A 22,960-nucleotide genomic window follows, 5' to 3' on the forward strand; every position below is an offset into this window, starting at 1 on the left:
TGCTGGCCACAGAAACATCTGTCTGTGCCTCGGACTAGAGAGTCCCCTAACACAGTTGATCTCTTGGAACCCGACACACCCCTCATTGCAGTCTTGATGCCAGAAACTTGGCTGTTCGTGCAACATTCCCTTGAGAGTCCACCACCCCCTACATTTTCTTTAGTCAGCTATCTAAAGTTTATTAACAACACTAAATACTTACAAGACTACAATATTACAGTAATTTAAGTTCTGTGCTTACATATGTAACCATACATTACCGACACATTGTTGACCGAATGCACTGACTCCATTATACTGAGGGAATGACTACCAGCGAGGTGGGTATCTTTGTACTGGAACATCACATGTCAAAGTATCATGTAACTGACTGGTCTGGAATCTATGCAATTCAACAACAACTAACATTCAGGCCTCCCTTGGTTGCAGGAGAAGGACTGAACCTTGGCCACAGACATCTATGAAATGGTCGACAGAGCCACCTGAAATCAGCCTAGAAGAATCTCAATTTCATTCGTGCAAATACGGTAATACTATTTACCAAACCCTTGCAAATAGCAGGGGAAAAAGCCTGCTAAGTATTCAATCCTTTACAACTATATTTAATAATTTACAAATGTTTTCAAAATTAGATTTTAATTGAGGAACTCACAACTATTCCTGGGAAAGCAAATTATTTATTGAACTTCTTACTTACCGATATTCATTGCAGTTTGCTCCCTGTATGAAAAATAATGTAAAAAGTTTCAATTATGTTGGACAGAAGCAAGTTATTCAACTCTCGCAGCCTATAGGCAAAATCTTCAATTTTTTTTGGATGTCTCACGTGTTCAAAAAGTGGAGAGGCACCTCTTCAGAGGAAATCCCATTGTGTCTGCTTTCAATCAGACAGTTTAAGGGGCAATCACAGGCTTTCCTCTGAAATCCAGGAACAAAACTCCCATTGATCAACGAGAGCTGCAAGCCAAGCAGAGATCTCTCGCACTTATCAGCGGCATGGCAGCTGCTGGAAGGACAATCCAAAGCATGAGGACTGCAGTGGTGGCAGGAGAGGATAGGAGCAAGAATGGAATATGGCCCTTAACAGCCAATCCATGTCCCAAGTCCTGTCCCTTGCTCATGCATAAATTACAGCAGATAAATACTCACCTCCTGCCAACTTATAGGGCATTCACCAGTCAGATTTTCCACCTCTTATTTGTCCCACCTGATGCTAAGATAATGGCAATCCAGAATAAGCTCTTAAGGGCCTCAGTTGGAGACAGTGGGGGATGTAGGTGAAGGTCAAGTGTGAGCCTTCACATGGAGAACTCAACAAGGGCCTGGAGGTGGGAAGGTGCCAAGTTCTGTGACACCAAAACCCCACTGAGTTAATTTGACTTCCCACCTCCAGGTCCACTGCTTCTTCAATTGGAACATTTTGCCCCATGCTGTACTTGAGTAACTTTCTATTCTTAATTTTATCAGCCTAACACTCTATTCCTTTCTCCATCATGTGCTTCTCTAGTTTTCCCCTTTAATCTGCCAATATCATTCACAGTTAAAAATCACACAACACCAGATTATAGTCCAGCGTGTTTATTCGGAAGCACGAGCTTTCGGAGTGCAGCTCCTTTATCAGGTGGTTGTGGAGCATATGATCATAGGACACAGGATTTTTCGCAAAAGGTTACAGTGTGATGTAACTGAAATTATATATTGAAAAAGATCTGGATTGTTAAGTCACCCGTCTTTTAGAACGGGTATGTTGGTTTCAGTTCTTTCATATGTAAATTCCAGAACTTTCTTAAAGTTACATTCTCAAGTAAACTTTAACAATAGGCGCCATGCCATCTTAGATAATGCACTGAAGGTGTGAGGTGCCCTGTGTGAGGCTGTTTGTGCCCCAATGTTCAGACTGACTCTAATCTAAAAAACGGATTTACAGAATCTTACATGGACTCATGCAGTTTTTGAGCAAAATAAAATGTAATTCTGCAAGTACAAGTTCACCCCACAAACTTATGTGTACATGTGCACACGTGTGGGTCTGTGTGCACGGGGTGGGGTATGAGTGTCTGTGAGAGAGTGTGTGTATGTCTATGTGAGTGAATGTGAGTGAAAAGGGATATAAGTCTGTGAGATGGTGTGAGTGTGAGTGTGTGTGTGTGGGGGGTGCAGTGTGGTCACCTGTAATGTGACATGAACCCAAGGTCCTGGTTGAGGCCATCCCCATGGCTACCAAACTTGGTTATTAGCCTATGCTCAGCCACTTTGTGTTGTTGCCTGTCCTGAAGTCCGTCTTGGAGGACGATCACCCTAAGGTCCAAGGTCAAATGTCCCGTACCGCTGACGTGTTCTCCGGCTGGGAGGGAATATTCCTGCCTGGTGATTGTTGTGCGGTGTCCATTCATCCATTGCTGTAGCCTCTGCTTGGTCTCACCAATGTACCATGCCTTAGGGCATCCTTGCCTGCAGTCTATGAAGTAGACAACGTTGGCCAAGTCACATGAGAACCTGCCCATACATGGTGGAAGTTGTCCCTACGTGTAATTGTGGTATCCATGTCGACACTCTGACACAACTTGCAGCGTCTACTGTGACAAGGTTGTATGGTGTTGTCCTGAAAGCTGGGCAGTTTGCTGTGAACAATGGTCTGTTTGAGGTTTAGTCGTTGTTTAAAGGTGGGAAATGGAGGTGCGGGGAAGGTCTTGGCGAGGGGGTCATCTTCATTGATAATGTGTTGCAGGCTGTGAAAAACATGGCGTAGGTTTTCAGCTCCTGGAAAATATTGGACAACAAAGGGTACTCTATTGGCTGCAGCTTGTGGCTGTCTCCTGAGGAGGTCATTATAGTTTCTCGCTTGAGATGTTCACTTGAGAATGCAACTTTAAGAAAGTTCTGGAATTTATGTATGAAAGAACTGAAACCAACATGCATATTCTAAAAGATGAGAGACTTAAAAACCAATCTTTTTCAATATATAATTTCAGTTACATCACACTAAACCTTTGCTATAAATTCTGTGTCTTACAATCTTATTCTCCACAACCACCTGATGAAGGAGCAGCGCTCCAAAACCTAGTGCTTCCAAATAAACCTGTTGGACTATAACCTGGTGTTGTGTGATTTTTAACTTTGTGCACCCCAGTCCAACACGGGCATCTCCAAATCATGAATATCATTCACCTTATCTATTCTGTACGGTAACAAATTCCACATTCTCCACCACTTGCTATGGATTTAAGATTCCTCAAATTCCTGTCTTGCCAGCTTCCACCTTCCATACTTGGTAAATTTGAGAATATTCAGTATGTTTCCTGCACTAAGTCATGTTCACTCTCTAATCCTATGCTCACTGACTATATAGGCTCCTAATTAGCAACACCTTGCTTTTAAAACTCGCGCTTGCTTTAAAGTACTTTTTTGGTTTTGTTCCTTCCTTTTGCATTACACAAATGCCAGGTAATAACCACCACAAACAAAAATGTATCTAACCATCTCATTTTGGTCATTCAATGACATTACCAGTGCTGAATATACCATAATAAACTACCTGGGGGTTATCATTGACCAGAACTTTAACTGGACCAGTTATGTAAATATTATGGTCACAAGAAAAAACTTAAACTGAAAATGTTGAGGCATGGAACCCACCTCCTCACTCACCAAAACTTTTTCACTGTCTGCAAGGCACGAATCAGGAGAATGAGGGTATGCTTTCTACTTGTCTGGTTGAGGGTGGCTCCAACAATACACATGAAGCTTGACATAATTCAGGACAAAGCATCTCACTTGATAAACACCCTATTTGCCAATCAAACATTCACATCCTTCAACACTGATGCACAGTGGCAGTAGAGTGTACCATGTACAAAATGCACTGGAACAACATACCAAGGCTCCTTCAGCAGCACCTTTTAAACCTGCGACCCCTGAATATATACCTTGAAAGACAATTCAGCAGATGCATTGGAACACCATCACCTAGAAGTTGCCCTCCAAACCACACACCATCCTGATTTACTATCATTTGGAACTCCCTCCTCAACACCACAGTGTGTGTACCCTCACCAGATGGCCTGAAGCGATTCAGAAACTGCCTTCTCATTCCACTTACGGCCGGATAACAAATGCTGGCTTTTCCAGTGACTCTAATATTCCATGAAAGAATTTTTAAAAATATCTGTAATCACCTTCAGCCTTACAAATTTCCTGTTCTCCCAATTTCCACGAAATCTCTCTGCCATTGTTGGTTGCCCTTACAGCTCTGGAATTTCTTTCTTTTACCTCTCTGACTCCCTATCTCTCTTCCCTCCTTTCACATCTGAAAGATTCCTCTGACCAAGCTTTTGGTAATTTGGCCCAATGTAACTTTTTGTGACTCGGTGTCTGACTTTGTTCCATACTATTCATGGGAAGAGCCTTGTGAGCCTTTTATTATGCTGAATAATTGCCTGCGGCCATACTAGTCTGAAAACGCCCGATCTCGTCTGATCTCAGAAGCTAAGCAGACTCAGGTCTGGTTGGTACTTGGATGCGAGACTGCATGGGAATAGCAGGTGCAGTAAGCTTTATCTCGGCTCAGACGTTAGCACCGCTGCCTCACAGCACCAGGGTCCCAGGTTCGATTCCAGCCTCGGGTGACTGTCTGTGTGGAGTTCGCACATTCTCCCTGTTTCTGCATGGGTTTCTTCTGGGTGCTATGATTTCCTCCCACAGTCCAAAGATGTGCAGGTCAGGTGAATTGGCCATGATAAATTGCCCATAGTGTTAGGTGCATTAGTTAGAGGGAAATGGGTCTGGGTGGGTTACTCTTCAGAGGGTTAGTGTGGACTGGTTGGGCTGAAGGGCCTGATTCCACACTGTGGGGAATCTAATCTAATCAAGTTATTGTTATTTGATTTCTTGGTGACTGTCTAAATTGCTTTTGCCAGCAAGTAAAAGCAATTCTCACTGCTTAATCTATCAAAACAATTCATAACTTTAAAAATTTCTATTAGGTCACCCTTCAGCCTTCACTTTTCAAGAGAAAAGAGATCACGGGCTGTTGGATTCTTTCCTAATGGCAGAACCTTGCAATTCTGCTATCACTCTGGTAAGTATATTCTGAACATTCTCCATTGCTCTTACATCATTTTCATACTTTCTCCTCATCACATTTGTTCAAAGAGTGCATTAACCATTTTCAATGTTAATGTGATAAGAATAATAGTGAATAACTTACCATGAAAATTATTGAAAATAAGTTACCTTTAGAAATCTGTAAGGGTCACTCTGATTTAAAATGGTATTTATCTGCTCAATAGTTCTTGTTATGTCATCAAGTTCTTCGATCCAGTCTTTCGATTGAGCTTCAATGTAAAGTGTGGCAGCCTGTCGTTCAGCTTCAATAAACTGCAAGGTCTGCCGCTCATCATCTTCAATAAGTGCTTTAATCCCTTTATAATGCTGCATAGCCTTTTCCAGATATCCAGAATATGCTGCCTATAGGAATTAATATATGAAGACATTTTAGATTCCTTTCTGAGGAATACTCAAATCTAAGTATGTATACTTCTGGGAAACCAAAATAAAGAAACAGGGAATTGCAAAAAATAATTAATCCAACATTATCATGCTATCAATAATGGTAACCACAAAACTATTAGATTGCTGCAATAAACAGTCTGCTTCACTAACGTTCAATAGTACTTCATTAATGATAGAACATTAGCCACTTTTAGCCTACATGCTACTATAAATCCATAGTAAATTGACTGATTCTTCATTGTCCTTGGAAATGGCCCAGAAAGTGATGCAGTTATATCAAACAACAACCAAAAGCAATGAGAAAATGGAAGCTTACATTGACTTATGTTTGAGCCAGAACTCAAAACACTTTTAAGGCAGGCAGCTCAGACCATAACTTTGCAATTTGTTTCGGTAAGTATCCAGTGAAAATTACCCACATTAAGTTAGTTAGCTAGGTTGACTACTAAATTTTAAAACAGACAAAATTTTATTCCCAAAATACAGAATGAAACACAAAAAACAGAATAAAGAACCCCTACAGAACTCAACCTATCCAACTAGACTTAATTATACTGTTCCGAATATACACAATAGTCGCAATCAGCAAACTCTCTTTAAGACGAGTATAAGTGGAACACATGCTTACAGGTTGAAGTTGAAGGGCAAAGAGAGAGAGAGACAGCTCCCCTTTGAACTTCTCACCAGTTCAGGACTGAACTAAAACTGCTCAGCTCAGCCAGCTAGAGAGCTGACCACTCCCCTTTCTTTATGCAGGTCACTTCTAAAACATGATCACTTTGACCTGAAGTCTCATCTGTTTATACATAAACAAAAGGCCTCTCAAAATCCTATTCATCTCTTTACCAAACTGGACTGATCAGAGCCCAGCCTGGTTTATTACCCCGCTGAAAAAAAATCAAAGACAGAGTCTCCTTGAGCCAAGGAACAGCTTTTAGAAAAAAAGTGGACTTACTTTGTGACACTTAGCAGCCACAGAACAAAAGAACATCCATTGGTTCTGCAGAGTTCTTTCACACAAACCTCTGGGGACATCAGTAAACCTTGGGAGACCTGTCTTACAGGTTAGTTAAACAGCAGCCTGACATGATCACATTGACTACACTGAGAGAATCCCATGACTGCCCCGGACGACCCATCGTCTCAGCCTGCTCCTGCCCAACCGAAGACTGCCCCGGACGACCCATCGTCTCAGCCTGCTCCTGCCCAACCGAACTCATCTCGGCATACCTCGACACGGTCCTGTCCCCATTAGTCCAAGAACTCCCCACCTACGTTCGTGACACCACCCACGCCCTCCACCTCCTCCAGGATTCCCGCTTCCCCGGTCCCCAACGCCTCATCTTCACCATGGACACCCAGTCCCTGTACACCTCCATCCCCCATCACGAAGGACTCAAAGCACTCCGCTCCTTCCTTTCCCGCCGTACCACCCAGTACCCTTCCACCGACACCCTCCTTCGACTGACCGAACTGGCCCTCACCCTGAACAACTTTTCTTTCCAATCCTCCCACTTTCTCCAAACAAAAGGAGTAGCCATGGGCACCCGCATAGGCCGCAGCTATGCCTGCCTCTTTGTAGGGTATGTGGAACAATCCATCTTCCGCAAATACACTGGCCCCACCCCCCATCTCTTCCTTCGCTACATTGATGACTGTATCGGCGCTACCTCGTGCTCCCACGAGGAGGTTGAACAGTTCATCCACTACACTAACACCTTCCACCCAGACCTCAAATTCACCTGGACAGTCTCGGACTCCTCCCTCCCATTCCTAGACCTTTCTGTTTCTATCTCAGACGACCGAATCAACACGGACATCTACTACAAACCAACCGACTCCCACAGCTACCTAGACTACACCTCCTCCCATCCTGCCCCCTGTAAAAACGCCATCCCATTCTCCCAATTCCTTCGTCTCCGCCGCATCTGCTCCCAGGAGGACCAGTTCAAAATACGTACAACACAGATGGCCTCCTTCTTCAAGGACCGCAATTACCCCCCCCGACGTGGTCGACGGTGCCCTCCACCGCATCTCCTCCACTTCCCGCTCCCCCGCCCTTGAGCCCCGCCCCTCCAACCGCCACCAGGACAGAACCCCACTGGTCCTCACCTACCACCCCACCAATCTCCATGTACAGCGCATCATCCGCCGTCACTTCCGCCACCTCCAAACAGACCCCAGCACCAAGGATATATTTCCCTCCCCTCCCCTATCAGCTGTCCGTAGAGACCACTCCCTCCGCGACTCCCTTGTCAGATCCACACCCCCCACCGACCCAACCTCCACTCCCGGCACCTTCCCTTGCAACCGCAGGAGGTGCAACACTTGCGCCCACACCTCCCCCCTCACTCCTCTCCACTGAACACTCTCTGCTCATTCCTGAAGAAGGGCCTGTGCCCGAAACGTCGAATCTCCTGTTCCCTGGATGCTGCCTGACCTGCTGTGCTGTTCCAGCAATAAAGTTTCAACTTTGATCTCCAGCATCTGCAGACCTCACTTTCTCCCCAATCCCATGTTTAAGTCAATTTTCCTGACTCTCTTATCAAAATCTCATAGTGTAAACTCAAGGGGCTGAATGGTCTTTTTAATGTGCTATATACCTCCAGATGTGCTCTCACCACATGTACAATTACAGCAATACCTCCCTGCTTTTATACTCCATTACTTTAAAAATAAATCCCGAATTCCATTTAGGCTCTTTATCATCTTGTACTTGCATACTAGTTTTCTGTGATCCATGAATCAGGACATTCCTCTGCACTGAAGTATTTTGAACCTTGGTCAAACGTAACTTGCAGCAACTACAGCAGGACTCAAAGAACTGTGAATGCCGTTTGTTGCAGTTTGACAAATCCATTGACCGACACAGCCTAGCTGATTGCTTTTGTTCACATATTTTTTTCAGGACCTAACCTCTAAAGAGGACCGTCTCACCCTTTTGCCCAGTAAAGAGAGAACAAAATCATTTACAATGAATTCAAAATTCATATATGTTTTAGTAAAAACATTTCAATCAAGAAGCTAGTTTGTGATGCACAAGTCATTTGCGCTTTGTTACATATTACAGAAACTATTCTTCTGATTTCCCCTCTTTTGTCACTACCTCGGCATAATTCATCAGCAGGTATTAATGAGTAAATTTATGGACTTTGGAAATAGAGGTTGTTGATCAGATTGTAAATTCAATTCAAGCAAGAGCCCTTCAGCATCACATATTTAAATTCTTACCCAAAGAACTTGATGCTACCCACAGTGAACTAATTCTCTATGCTGATGTGAGATGGTTAAGTCGAGAAATGCTCTTGCAAAGGTTTTGAAATCTGATGCCTGATGTCATCACTTTTTTTAAACTAAGGAATGAAGTGTGCAGTGAGCTGTCAGACAATGTGTGGCTACATGATTTCAGGTTCCTTACAGACATCAAAGCTGAACCGTGAACTTCAGGGAAAGCACTTAGCACATATGATCAGTGCTGTGAATACATTCAAATTGAAACTGTATCTGTGGCGCTCCTCATTAAAACACGAAAATGCTGCAACACTTTGCGTGTCTGGAGAAAATGCTCGAAAAAAACATGAAAAACAAAGAAAAATCACTCCACCCAGATAGCATCTGATTACATCTGAGAAAATTAGCAAAGGACTTCAAGAGGTGATTTCAGGAATTAGATGTGGAACAAATCATCATGCTTGCCTCAGACCCATTCATTCAAGTAGGCATTGTTGGGTCGGCTATCAAATTCAACAGGTATTTAGTTATAAAATAGTGGAGTTAAATTGAGATAATTACAATGCAAAATGATATTGAGCATTTTTTAATTCATTTGTAGACATGGGTATTGCCGACTGGCCAGGAATTTTATTTGCCCCTCCCTAATTGCTCTTGAGAAAGTGGTGGTGAGCCACCTGGAACCACTGCAGAACACAATTTCCTTAGGGATGAAATTCCAGGATATTGACCCAGCAAACAGTGAATTCAGAATGATGAGTTGTTTGGATGGGGACTTACGTAGGTGGTGGTGTTCCCATGTATCTGCTGACCTTGTCTAGATGGAAGTGGTCAAGGATTTGGAAGGTGCTGTCCAAGGATCTTTGGTGAATTTCTGCAGTGCATCTTGTAGATAGTACATACTGCTACTGAGCCTCAGTGGTGGAAGAAGTAATGCTTGTGGATGTGGTACCACTCAGGAGGGCTTCTTTGTCCTGGATGCTGTCACAATTCTTGAGTGGTATTAGAGCTGCACCCATCCAGGCAAGTGGGCAGTATTCCATCACACTCTTGACTTGTGTCTTGTAGATGGTGGACAGCCTTTGGGGAGTCAGGAGGTGAGTTATTCGCCGCAGTATTCTTAGACTCTGATCTGCTCTTGTAGCCACTGTGTTTATGTGGTGGATCCAGTTGAGCTTCTGGTCAATGGCAACCCTCAAGATGTTGATTGTGGGAGTTCAGTGATGGGAACAACTATTGAATGTCAAAAGGTGGTAGTCAGATTGTCTTTTATTGGAGATGGTCATTGCCTGTATTAGTGTGGCATGAATGTTACTTGCCACTTGTCAGCCCAAACCTGGATATTGTCCAGACCTTGTTGAATTTGAAGGTGGACGCCTTCAGTATCTGAGGAGTCACAAATAATGTTGAACATTGTGCAATCCTTGGTGAACACCCCCACTTCTGACCTAATAATGCAGCGAACATCATTGATGAAGTAATTGATTTTGATTGGGCTGAGGATACTGCACTGAGGAAATCCTGCAAAGACGTCCTGGAGCTAAGATGACTGACCTCCAACAACCACCACCATCTTCCCATATGCTAGATATGACTCTAAGCAGTGGAGAGTTTGCCTCCTGATACCATTGATTCCAGTTTTGCTCAGGCTCCTTGATGCCACACTCGGTCAAATTCAGCCCTGATATCAAGAATTGTCGCTCTCACCTCACCTCTGGAATTCAGCTCTTTTATCCATGCTTGAACCAAAGATGTAATGAGGTCAGGAACTGATTGGTCCTAGTGGAACCCAAACTGGGCATCACTGAGCAGGTTATTGGTGAACAGATGCTGCTTGATAGCACTATTGATAACACCTTCCATCACTTTACTGATGAGAGTAGACTGATGGGGCAGTTGGATTTGGCCTGCTTTTTGTGTACAGGATATACCTGGGCAATTTTCCACATTGTTGGGTAGATACCAGTGTCATAACTCTACTGGAACAGTTTGGCTACGGGATCAGAAAGTTTTGGAGCACAAGTCTTCAGTACTGTTGCTGGAATTTTGTCAGGGCCCATAGCCTTTACAGTATCTATGGTTTCTACCACTTCTTGATATCACATGACTGAAGATAGGTATCTGTAACCTTGGGGACCACTGGAGGATGTTGATCCACTTGGCACTTCCGGTTGAAGATTGCTGTGACTGCTTCAGCCTGGTCTTTTACATTTGTGTATTGGGCTCTTCCATCATTGAGGATGGGGATTTTTGTGGAGATTCCTCCTCCATTGTGTTGTTTAATTGTCCACCACCATTCACAACTGGATGTGGCAGGACTGTGGTTGACTCCTTGTTTTCAGATATGGCTGGGGCTGTTTCTGGCATGCCCTCCTGCACTCTCCAGTGAACGAGGGTTACTCTCCTTACCTGATGGTAATACTTGAGTGGGGACATGCTGGGCCATGAGTTTGTAGATAGTGCTGGAGTACATTTCTGCAGCTGTTGATGGCTCATAGCGCCTCATGTCTTGAGTTGCTGTTCAAGGTCTGTCCCACTTAGCATGGTGCTAGTGCCACACAACACAACAGAGGGTATTCTCAATGTGAAGGCAGGACTTTATCTCCACAAGGACTGTGCAGTGATCACTTTTACCAATACTGCCAAGGACAGATGCATCTGCAGCTGGCAGATTAATAAGGATGAGGTCAAGTATGTTTTTCCCTCTTATTGATTCCCTCACCACCTGCTGTAGACCCAGTTCAGCTGGTAAGTCTTTTGGGTCCCGACCAGTAGTGTTTCTGCCAAGCCTCTGTTGGTGGTGGACATTGAAATCCCCCACCCAGAGTACATTTTGTGCCCTTGCCACCCTCAGTGCTTCCTTCAAGTGTTATTCAGCATGGAGGGGAACTGATTCATCAGCTGAGGGAGGATGGTGGAAATCCATGAAAATCAGATCAAATGACAGTAAACAAAAAATGTTCACTCCTGCTATCCTGCACTTTACAAAGGGAAAGCCTACCTTGACTCCTCATACCTCTGTGAGACATCTTTTTTAATTCATGGGATGTGGACGTCATTGGCTGTGCCAGCTTTTATTAATCAATCCTGGGTCCCTTGAGAAGATGATGGTGAGCTGCCTCTTGATCCATTTTGTATTGGGTGGTGTCAAACTTCTTGAGTGTTGCTGGAACTGCACCATTCCAGGAAAATGGAGAGTACTCCATCACAGTCCTGCCATATGCCTTGCAGATGGTTGGCATAGTTTGGAGGATAAGGAGGTGAGTTAACCATTGAAGTATGGATGGCACAGTGGCTCAGTGGTTAGCACTGCTGTCTCACAGTGCCAGGGACACAGTTTCAATTCCAGCTTTGGGCGACCCTCTGTGTGGAGTTTGCACATTCTTCCTGTTTCTACATAGGTTTCCTCTGGGTGCTCTTGTTTCCTCCCACAGTCCAAAGATGTGCAGGTTAGGTGAATTGGCCATGCTAAATTGCCCATAGTATTCAGGCCTGTGTTGGTTAGGTGCAATAGTCAGGGGAAATGTAGAGTATTGGGCAGGGGAATGGCTCTGGGTGGGATACTGTTTGGAGGGTTGGCGTGAACCTGTTGGACCTATGGCCTGTTTCCACACTGTAAGTATTCTATGATTATCTATGAAGTATTCCTAACATCTGACCTGTTCTTGTAGCTTCTATATTTACATAATTAGTCTAGTTTAGTTTCTGGTCAATGGTAACCCCCCCAAGAGTTTGACAGTGGAGGACTATATGATGGTAATGCAATTAAATTTCAAAAGTCAGATAATCTTTTATTGGAGATAGTCATTGCCCTGGTATTTGTGAAGCACGAATGCTACTTGCAACTTTTCAGCACAAGCTTGGACGTTGTCCAAGTCTTGCCGAATTTGAACATGGACTGCTTCAGTATCTGAGGAGTCACAAACAGTGCTGAACATTATGCAATCATCGGCAAACATCTCCACTTCTGACCTATGATGCAGGGTAGGTCTTGAAGCAATTGATGATGGTTGGGCCTAGGACACTATCCTGAGGAACTCCTGCAGAGATGTCCTGGAATTGAGATGACTGATCTCCAACAACCACAATCATCTTCCTATGGGCCAGATATGCCTCAAACCAGTGGGGAGTTACCTCCCGGATTCCCATTGATTTCCAGATGAAGGTCTCCTTATCTCAGTATTGCACTTGTCTCATAGGTACTCATTTGATGGACCTTTAGATATCTCACAGGGTCAATCTGCAGACCAGACCTCAAGGCATTGGCAAATAACATGCCATCACAGGTGTCATGCTGACACTTGGTGAATAGTCAGCAAAATAATTTATGCTTGGTTTTAGATTTATATAGCATGAAAAATAAACCGTTTATTTTTCATTGTGGTAAGTCTTGGTTAAACTTAAATTCAAAAAGTGATCTTGTGCTTCAAAAGATTGGAGACCATTGTCCCACAGTTTCAAAAATTGAGATGTATCTCATTATACTTAGAAAATACTTAAAAGGATAGACAGCACTGATACAGGCCGTGTTTTTCTCCCCCAGTTGGGATGTTCAGAACTAAAGGTTCAAAATACAAGGAAGCCACTTATTAACATGAGGAGGAGAATTGATTTTTCTCGGGCAAGTTGGAATCTCAAAGGACTATGGAACTGCTGTCATTGAGTATGTATATCGTGGATATTGACAAATTTCTGATGATCACTTATTTAAGGGGATAGTGGGAGATCAAGGGCAAAAGACATTGGAATGAATGATCAGCCATGATTGCATTGTATGATAGAATAGCTTTGACACGCTGAATGGCCGACTTTTGCTCCTGTTCCTAACCTAGGTTTCTAAAAGAGAAAGTTTCAGTGATAGAGAAGGATCTGGCTGTGGTTTACCAAAATTCTTCAGATTCTACAATAGTCCCGCAGATTAGAAGTATGCAAAAAAGGAAGAAGACAGAAATCAGGGAACAACATGTCAGTTAACCTGATATCAATCATTAACAAACTGCTGGCATTTATTATTATGTACATCTTAATAATGCTCTTAGAAGGGCATAATGATTAGAACAAGTCAACATGTTTTTACAAGACAGAAATGCTGTTTGACAAATTTATTGCCGTTTTCTGATGATGTAATCAGTAGAGTATTTACAGGGCAACTAACAAATGTAGTATGCTCAGATTTCCAAAAGATACTTGATACATTTTAGAGTTCTTACAACATTGAAAGAAACCATTCAGCCCATTGTGTCTACACCGGTCATTTAACTATTCTAAATTCATTTTCCAGCACTTGGCCCATAGCCTTGTATGCTAAGGTGTTTCAAGTATTCACTTAAATAGTTCTTCAATATTTAGAGGGGTCCTGACTCCACCTCCCTTTTAGGCAAAGAGTTCCATATAATCACAATCCTCTGAGTAAAAGGTTTGCTTTCTTAAAATCCCCTCTAAACCTCCTGCTCCTTACCTTAAAACTATGCCCCCTTGGTACTGACCCCTCTACTAAACGGAGATGTTTCTTCCTAATCAACTTGGTTACATCCCTCAGAACTGTGTATGTTTCAACTGGATGCTTACTCTGCTATAAGGAAAACAACACCAGCCTGGCTGGCCTGTCTTCCAAGCTGAATCACTCTAGTTGAGGCAACCATCCTGGTTAATCTTTTCTGCACCCTCTCTAGAACAATCACATCCTTCCAACAATGTGGCAACCAAACTGTACTCAATACTCCAACTGTGACTGAACTGCTCCATCATAACTCCTTGCTTTTGTATTCAATGCCTTGACTAATAAAGGCAGGTATCCCATATATCTTCTTAGCCACCTTATCTATCTGCCCTGCTGTGTTCAAGGATCTAAATATATGTACACCCGGTTCACTTTGATCCCCTGTGTTTCCTTGGGTCCGACACAAAAGGGGTCACATAAATGTTTAATAAACAAAAGCGTTGATGAAGTTGTGTGTCATAAGTTAGAAAGGATAGAGGGTTGGTTAAAATTCAGGAAACAGAGTAGGTATAAGAGGACATTTCACAAGTTGGCCAAATGTGAGAAATGGCTGCCACAATTGTCAGTACCTCCACACTTCCATATCCGCCACAGATTCACCTGTACCTCCACACATATCATCTATTGCATCCTCTGTACCCGATGTGGACTCCTCTATATTGGGGAGACAGGCCGGCTACTTGCGGAGCGTTTCAGAGAACACCTCTGGGACACCCGGACCAACCAACCCAACCACCCTGTGGATCCTGTTCCCTAGATGCTGCCTGACCTGCTGCGCTTCTCCAGCAACACATTTCCATCTCTATATTCTCTAGAGTCTTGAGGAATGAAAGGTGATGTTATTGAAATGTTCAGGATGATGAAGGGGCTTGATAGTGTAGATAGAATCTTGACTTGGACATCTAGAGTAAGTAGATAGTTTCAGGATCAGGCACAAATTGCTTAGGACTGAGGTGAACAGAAATGTCTTCACTCTAATGGTTATGAACCTTTGGAATTCTCGAACTCAGAGGTTTGTGGATAAACATTATTGAATGCATTTAATTAAGATTAAGATAGATAAACATGTAGTCTTTGGAAACTTTAAGGGAAATGGGGAGCAACCATGAAAGTGAGGTTGAAGCCAAAGATCAGCTATGATGCCAGAGTAGGCTCAATAAGCCACATGATCTTCTCCTGCTCTTAGTCCTTATGTTCTTTAAGAGCCAATAATAACTAAGTCACATCTTCAGCTAAAAACTAGCCTGAATTATTATATGAAATTGTTCAAATGGTATGCAACTTTACCTATATCGAACCCATTAATGTAAATTTTTATGCTGTCATCTCATTTATGTATTTAACTGTACTTTTTACACAAAAGAGTTCTTTTCTTTAACCATATAATTAATTTTTAAGATAAGACTTACTAATACATGGGAATTCAGTTCTCGAAGCCGTTTGACAGCTTCTTCTGTTTTGGTCCGCTTCACATTAAGCTCCTTCAATTTTTCTGTGAAAGACAGCTGATAAGAAAGAAAATGGAATTAATTAGTGCACTCAGCAGTAACCTGTTATTTATACAAGTCCTGTGAAGTATTATTTTGTGTCTCATCATAGAGCAAATTGCTTCATGATAATGCTTTTATGAAGTGCCCAGTCACAGCAAAGATTTTCAAAAGAACATTCATTTGGTTGTTCAAACCAAGAAAACGCTCTTTTAGCTGTTATAGCAACCATATCCCGTAGCAAGTTCTCCAAGTTCTCATTACTGCCTCGGAGAACAGTCGTACTAGTCAACAATGCTGATAAAGAAATGTTTTCAGTGCTTTTTTTCTAAGTCTTGATTGTACTAAAGAGTCTTCAAAAATAAGAACGTGGAAGAGGGAAGCCAACTTAAGGAGAGATCAATTAATGTCAAGGCTTTAATGACTGTCTTGTCAACACATTAAAAAAAGGCAAATAGCAACTTCCTAAACCATAATGCTTACAGCATATAAAAACCAAAAGAACTGCAAATGCTGTAAATGAGAAACAAAAACAGCTCAGGGGGTCTGGCAGCATCTGTGGAGAGAAATCTGAGTTAACGTTTCAGGTCGAGTGACCTTTCGTCAGGATTCAGGGTCACTCAACCGAAACGTTAACTCTGATTGCTCTCCACACATACTGTGGACCTGCTGAGCTTATCCAGCAATTTCTGTTTTTGCTTCATTTTTACTGCATACAACTGACTCTAAAAATGGTGCTAGCAAGGTTTTTGAGCAGGTTTTGCACACCAAACCAACTGCAGAAATAACACATCTGTTAAGGGAATAGAGGAAGAGAAGAAATGAAAACCAATAACTCCGAAAAATCTGGATCAGAAGGAAGATGGATCTCTTTAAGTAATTTTAAAACATTTTATTTCAACCTCTGATTCAACTGTAAAACAAAATGGATCAAAGCTTAGGACAATGTGGGCAAGACAGTCAGGAAGATGCCAAATTAATTTTCTATGGTATTATTTTGAAATATCTGCCTAATCACCAATGTTATCACATTTTTACAGCTAACTTCATTGTTTTGCAAAGCACTAAGAAAGCAAACAGAGATTTATTTGCATTATTCAGATCTGTCCCCCTGTTAATTTTGGATTTTACAATTTGATCAAAGCTGTAGTCATGGCAGTGAACTAAATTAAGTCCAAAGCTGATTAGATCTGCAGCATTGTGGGTCCTGATATTTTATTACCACAATCAATAACTATAAAAATCATTATAACATATAGTTATAAAATTATATATGTTGGAAAATCGGATGCTCTATTTTTAAAATAGACACAAGAAGTCTTACAAAATGGATCCCAGAAGTCACATAAGTAATGTTATAAACCTATTTAAGGACACCCTTCAATCTCCTACTCTCCAGTAAAAAAAGCCTCCCAGCCAATCCAGCGTATTTTTATAACTAGTACCCACTATTCCCAGCAACACCCTGGTAAATATCTTCTGAGCCTTCTCGAGTTTAATAATATCCCTCATATGTGAGGCAACCAAAACTGCACATAGTACTCTAGAAGAGGCCTCACCAACAGCCTGTACAACCTCAACATGACATCCCAACTCCCATACTCAAAGGTCTGATCACTGAAGGCAAGCATGCAAAATGCCTTCTGAACCACCCTGTCACCATGTGATGCAAGTTTCAAAGAATTATGTACCTGAATCTCTAGGTCTGTCTGTTCTATAATATCACCAAGGGCCCTACCATTAATTGTATAAGTCCAGCTCTTGTTTGTGTTCACAAAATGCAATACCTCGCAATAATCAAATTAAACTTCATCTGCCACTCCTCGACCCAATTAATCAAGATCTCTTTGTAATCTTTTAACCTTCTTACTGTCCACTATACCCCAATGTTGGCGTCATCCACAAACTTACTAACCACACCTCCTATATTCTCATCCAAATCATTTGTATAAATGACAAACAAAAGTTGACATAGTACAAATTCTTGTGGAAAATCACTGGTCATAGGTCTCCAGTCCATAAAACAACTCTCCACCACCAACCTCTGTCTCCTACCATTAAGTCAATTTTGTATCCAATTGGCAAGCTCTCCCTGAATCCCAAATGATCTAACTTTACTAATCAGTCTACCATACAGAATCTTATCAAAGGCTTGAATAAATTCCATGTTTACTTCCTCAAAAACCTCAATCAAGTTTGTCAGATATAATTTCCTTCGCACAAAGCCGTTATCAGTTCTTGCCTCTCCAAATGCATGCAAATCCTATCTTTCAGAATCACCTCTGACAACGTATCCACTACTGATGTCGGGTTTACAGATCTATAGTTCCCAGGCTTCTCCTTTAAGCTTTTCTTAAATAAAGATACAGCATTAGCCATCCTACAGTCCAGCAGCTCACCCATGGTTATAGATGATATATATTTCGGCTAGGGGCCCTGCAATTTCCTCCCCAACTTCTTGCAACATCCTGGGATGCACTTGATCAGGTCCCAGAGATTTATCTACCTTTATATTTTCAAGACCTCCTGCACTTCTTCTTCTGTAATGTAAACTGTTTTTCAAACACCAATATTTATTTCCTTGCATTCCCTAGCTTCCATTTCTTTCTTCACAGTAAAAACTGATGCAAAATATTCATTTACTATCTCTCCTATCTCATAAAGTTCAACACATAGATGACTTCATTGATATTTCAAGGGTTCTATTCTCTCTCTAGTTACTCCTTTGCTCTTAATGTATTTTAAAATCTCTTTTGATTATCCTTAACCTTATCTGCCAACTCATATCCCCACTTTACCGTCCTGATTTCCCTTTTATGAATGCCTCTACACACTTTATAATCTTCAAGAGTTTAATTTGATCATAGTTGTCTATATCTAGCATATGAATCTTTTTTATTCTAGATTAGAACCTCAATACCTTTATTCCTCCTTTGTACCCTATTCTAACAGCAACATAATGCCTCTGAACTCTTGTTATCACACTTTTGAAAGCCTTCCACTTGCCAGTCGACCCTTTACCTGTGAACAGTCTACTCCAATCAACTTTTAAAAATTCTTGTCTCATACCATTAAAATTTGCCTTACTCCAATTAAGGACATTAACTTGATGGAAGTCTTACCCTTTTCCATAACTATTTTAAAACCAATAGAAGTATGATCACTCGGCCAAAGTGTTCCCTATTAACACTTCAATTTCCCTGCCTAGAGAAGGTCTGACTTAAGTTGCAACTCATCACTTTGGAATGGGAATTTTCAAACAATCCAGGCCTGATAAAAATGAGTAAACTAATGGTTATATGCATACATAACATTAATCTTACTTTAAACCTTTGAATCTGTATTTAGCTAAAAGCTTTATCACTTTTTTCATATGTAGCTTTCAGCAACAGGTGAGTAATGAACTAACCTCACATCTTGTTTAAAGCATTAAGCTATGCTCCTGATTATTTTCATATTGAGACACTTGAAAATCGGAAGAAAATTATATCCAAGTTTAGACAAATTCTTAGTCCACAAACTACTCAGAGATTATGCCGAGTCTGTGGTTATATCTAAAGTCAAGACTCGATCAAAAACTCAGTTTGTCATTAAAATCCAGGTTTCTACCTGAAGGAAGCTGGTCAGGTTATTTACTATAGTCTCAAAATTTCTATTTAGTTATTTATTTTTTTAAAAATCAAATTTTAACCAGATGCCTTGGCCACAGACATCTGCCCTACATTGCTAAATCTAAAACATAGGCTTGACTGTAGTTTTAGACATACTCTTTAAGAGGATGTCAATGTTCCTGGCTGTTCTAGCATTCATTGCCCATTCCTATTGCCCTTGAGAAAATGACAATGAGCTGCCTTCTTGAACTGCTGCAGTCCACCTTGTGTATGTGCCACAACAATGATGTAAAGAAGAGAGTTCCAGCATTTTGGCACAGCGGCAAGGAAGGAACAGCAATATTGTCCAAGTCAGGATAATGTGTGGCTAGGTGGGAACTTGCAGGTGGTGGTGTTCCCATGCATCTGCTGCCTTTCAGGGGTTGGAGGTCACAGATTTAGAAAGGGCAGTTGAAGGAAGCTTGTTAAGTCGCTACTGTGTATCTTGTATACTGTATATACTGTAACCATTACGTATGGAGGGAGTGAATATTTAAGATGACAAACAGCATGTTGATCAAGTAGGCTGCTTTGTTCTAGATGGTGTCAAACTTGAGTGTTCTTGGATTCACACTAACCCAGGGAAGTAGAGTAGCCTATTGCACTCCTGACCTCTATCTTGCAGACTGCAGACAGGCTTTGGGTGACATGGTGGCACAGTGGTCAGCACTGCTGCCTTGCAGTGCCAGGGATCAGGTTTGATTTCCACCCTCGGGTGACAGTCTGTGTGGAGTTTGCACGTTCTCCCTGTGTCTGCATGAGTTTTCTGCAGGTGCTCTGATTTCCTTGCATAGTCCAGATGTGCATGTTATGTTGATTGGCCATGCTAAATTACCTGTAGTGTCCAGGGACATGCAGGCTAGATGGATTATCCATGGTAAATGTTTATCTGCACTGCAGAGATTCTATGATTGTGTCTCAATTATGTGGTGAGTCACCCTCCACTGAATCACCAGTTGCTGACCTGTTCTTGTAGTCATAGTAATTCATTGGCTGGTTCATTAAAATTTCTTATCAATGGCAATTCCATGATGTTGACTTTGTGAGCTGGTATGTGAAATAGACAGAGGTATAGTCCAGTCTACTAACCCAACTTTGATACCTGGTTTACCATTTCCACATTCAAAACTAGCCCAAAGTATACATGACCATTTTCTGAAATTAAAACTTGAAAAATCAGAAATAAAAAAGAGCAACTCAATTGATTTGGCACAGTTTACATGATCACCCAAAGTCAAAATTAATTCCATTGATTCAAAAGATTGTTTTCAACAGTCACCCTGACAATTAATGTGGGCAACTTACAGCCGGCTGCAATGACTAACTGCCCTCAGGGATTTCTGCAGCAAAGCATGATGCTGGTCATTATTCAGAAGTTGTTTTGAAATGAAACATATAATAGTCAAGGTTAATTATTAGTTTTACTGCTGGACCTGTCAGGCTGATCTGTGCCAATCAGTAATTATTTAGTTGCAACAGATCTCTGATCGTTTGCTATGTGAAAATGAAAAAACATTAAAAATTATGAATAGATTTGGTGAAACATCGAACAGTGATAAATACATTCTGTGCACTAGCTGCTGTACTTTTACGTACTAATTTGTTTAAGTATATAAAACCGCTGTAGTGATTGTAACGAGGTCAGCCAGGTGGACCTCATAGAATATGAGCTCCCTGACTGGGACTGTTAACCTAGCTGACAGACAAGAGTGTCAGACATCCTGTTCATTCTGAGAGCTGACTCTGAGGAAGCCAGGCAAAAGTGAGCACTGCAGATGCTGGAAACCAGAGTTTAGATCAGAGTGGTGCTGGAAAAGCACAGCAGGTCAAGCAGCCTGACCTACTGTGCTTTTCCAGCACCACTCTGATCTGAGGAAGCCAGACCAGTGTCAACTACTATGCACGTGCAAATAAATGGTGACTTGGTGATGATAAATGGTGACTGGCCTCTGTGGAGTTACTTCAGTGGTGACAAGTGAAAAAGATATGCTCCTGAAGAAACTTGCTCGCAACAGTCATCTTTGAGTTGAAGTAAGCATTTCTGGCACCGTGCTGTTATTTGGGAAGTCCAGTCCTACCATCGGAGACTGGGCCCACTATGTAGAAAGAATGCACATTTTTTTCCAGGCAAATGACACTGGGACAGATGAAAAGCAAAGAGTAATTCTCCTGACAGCTGAATTATTTTTTCTGGGCAAATGGAAATATGATAGACAAAAAGCAATAAGTTATTCTCCTGACAGCTTGTGGACTAGCAACTTTTCTGGTTATTAGGAGCTTGATGTTTCCTTAAGCTACTAAAACTAAACCAGATACTAAAACCTTTCAAGAGTTGACGGATTCAGTTAAGGAATATTACGACCTGGAACCTCCTTAGTTCTGAGATGTTATCGGTTTTACTCAGCAGTTTGAGAATCGAGGAATCCGGATCAAGATTTTTGATGACATTAAGATGACTGGCAGAGATATGAGACTTTGGTTTAACCCTTAGTGAAATGCTGAGAGACTGTTTGGAATGTGGGTTTAATGATGTAACCATACAAAAGTGCCTACTAGCTGAAGCCCAACTGGACTTCAAACAGGTACTACAACTGGCTTTGTCATTAGAAAATGTAGCAAGTTGCCAGAGTTGGAGGATTTGAGCTATAGGAAGAGGCTGAATAGGCTAGGGCTGTTTTCCCTGGAGTGTCGGAGGCTGAGGGGTAACCTTATAGAGGTTTATAAAATCATGAGGGGCATGGAAAGGACAAATAGACAAGGTCTTTTCCCTGGGGTGGGGGAGTCCAGAAATAGACGGCATAGGTTTAGGGTGAGAGAGGAAAGATTAAAAAGAGAACTTAAGGGCAATGTTTTCACGCAGAGGGGGTGTGTGTGTATGGAATAAGCTACCAGAGGAAGTGGTGGAAGCTGGTACAATTGCAGCATTTAAAAAGCATCTGGATGAGTATATGAACAGGAAGGGTTTAGAGGGATATGATCCAAGTGCTTACAAATGGGACTAGATTAGGTTAGGATATCTGGTCGGCATGGATGAGTTGGACTGAAGAGTCTGTTTCCATGCTGTATATCTCCATGACTCTGTGACTCTAAGTGGAGCCCGTGAATTACAGGATATGTCAATAGAAGTGGAGATCCTCACCAAGGTAGCTGAGCTTGGGGGACACCACTTAAGTAAAGGCAATTGCGTAACCTCACATAAGACACATCCTGAACAGAGAGACTCTGGGTGAGCCCACAGCGAAACCCCTAAAAAAAAACCAAACCTTAGACAAATGGTTAACATTTTCTTCCGGATCTGGGCAGCAGACCATTGTAGTTGTTTTCTGTATGCAGACTCGAATCAGCAAGAGTCCCACTAGGCCTGAATTGAGGAAGGGAAATCTTAGGCCGGTCTCCAGGAGAATGCACACCCTGGAAAGCCTATCTACATCTCACTTGGAACAGTTAAATTGCTTAGTAACATTCAAATCAAAACCAATCAAAATAAACATTGGGTTAAATGGTCACATTAGAGGACAACATTTTATTATAAGGGGCAAGAGTGTTTGTCCCAAGCAAAGGTTGCCGCCAGACACAGGCTG

The 22,960-nt window shown here is 41.8% G+C and overlaps 1 protein-coding gene and 1 pseudogene across 1 annotated transcript in view; one reads left to right on the forward strand and one right to left on the reverse strand.

The window, feature by feature from the left end:
* LOC122551067 (zinc-binding protein A33-like) overlaps nt 1–22,960 on the reverse strand; it is a 58,348-nt gene that overhangs the window by 23,719 nt on the left and 11,669 nt on the right. Inside the window, exons 2-4 of the mRNA XM_043692708.1 lie at nt 15,652–15,747; nt 5,233–5,466; nt 698–720 (exon numbers count right to left, since the gene is read on the reverse strand). Coding sequence (XP_043548643.1) covers nt 698–720; nt 5,233–5,466; nt 15,652–15,747 — 353 coding nt within the window. The remainder of the gene's footprint in view (nt 1–697; nt 721–5,232; nt 5,467–15,651; nt 15,748–22,960) is intronic.
* Nucleotides 4,435–4,553, forward strand: LOC122551215 (annotated as a pseudogene).

This window comes from Chiloscyllium plagiosum, chromosome 6 (assembly GCF_004010195.1).
Source record: "Chiloscyllium plagiosum isolate BGI_BamShark_2017 chromosome 6, ASM401019v2, whole genome shotgun sequence".
Taxonomy (NCBI): Eukaryota; Metazoa; Chordata; class Chondrichthyes; order Orectolobiformes; family Hemiscylliidae; genus Chiloscyllium; species Chiloscyllium plagiosum.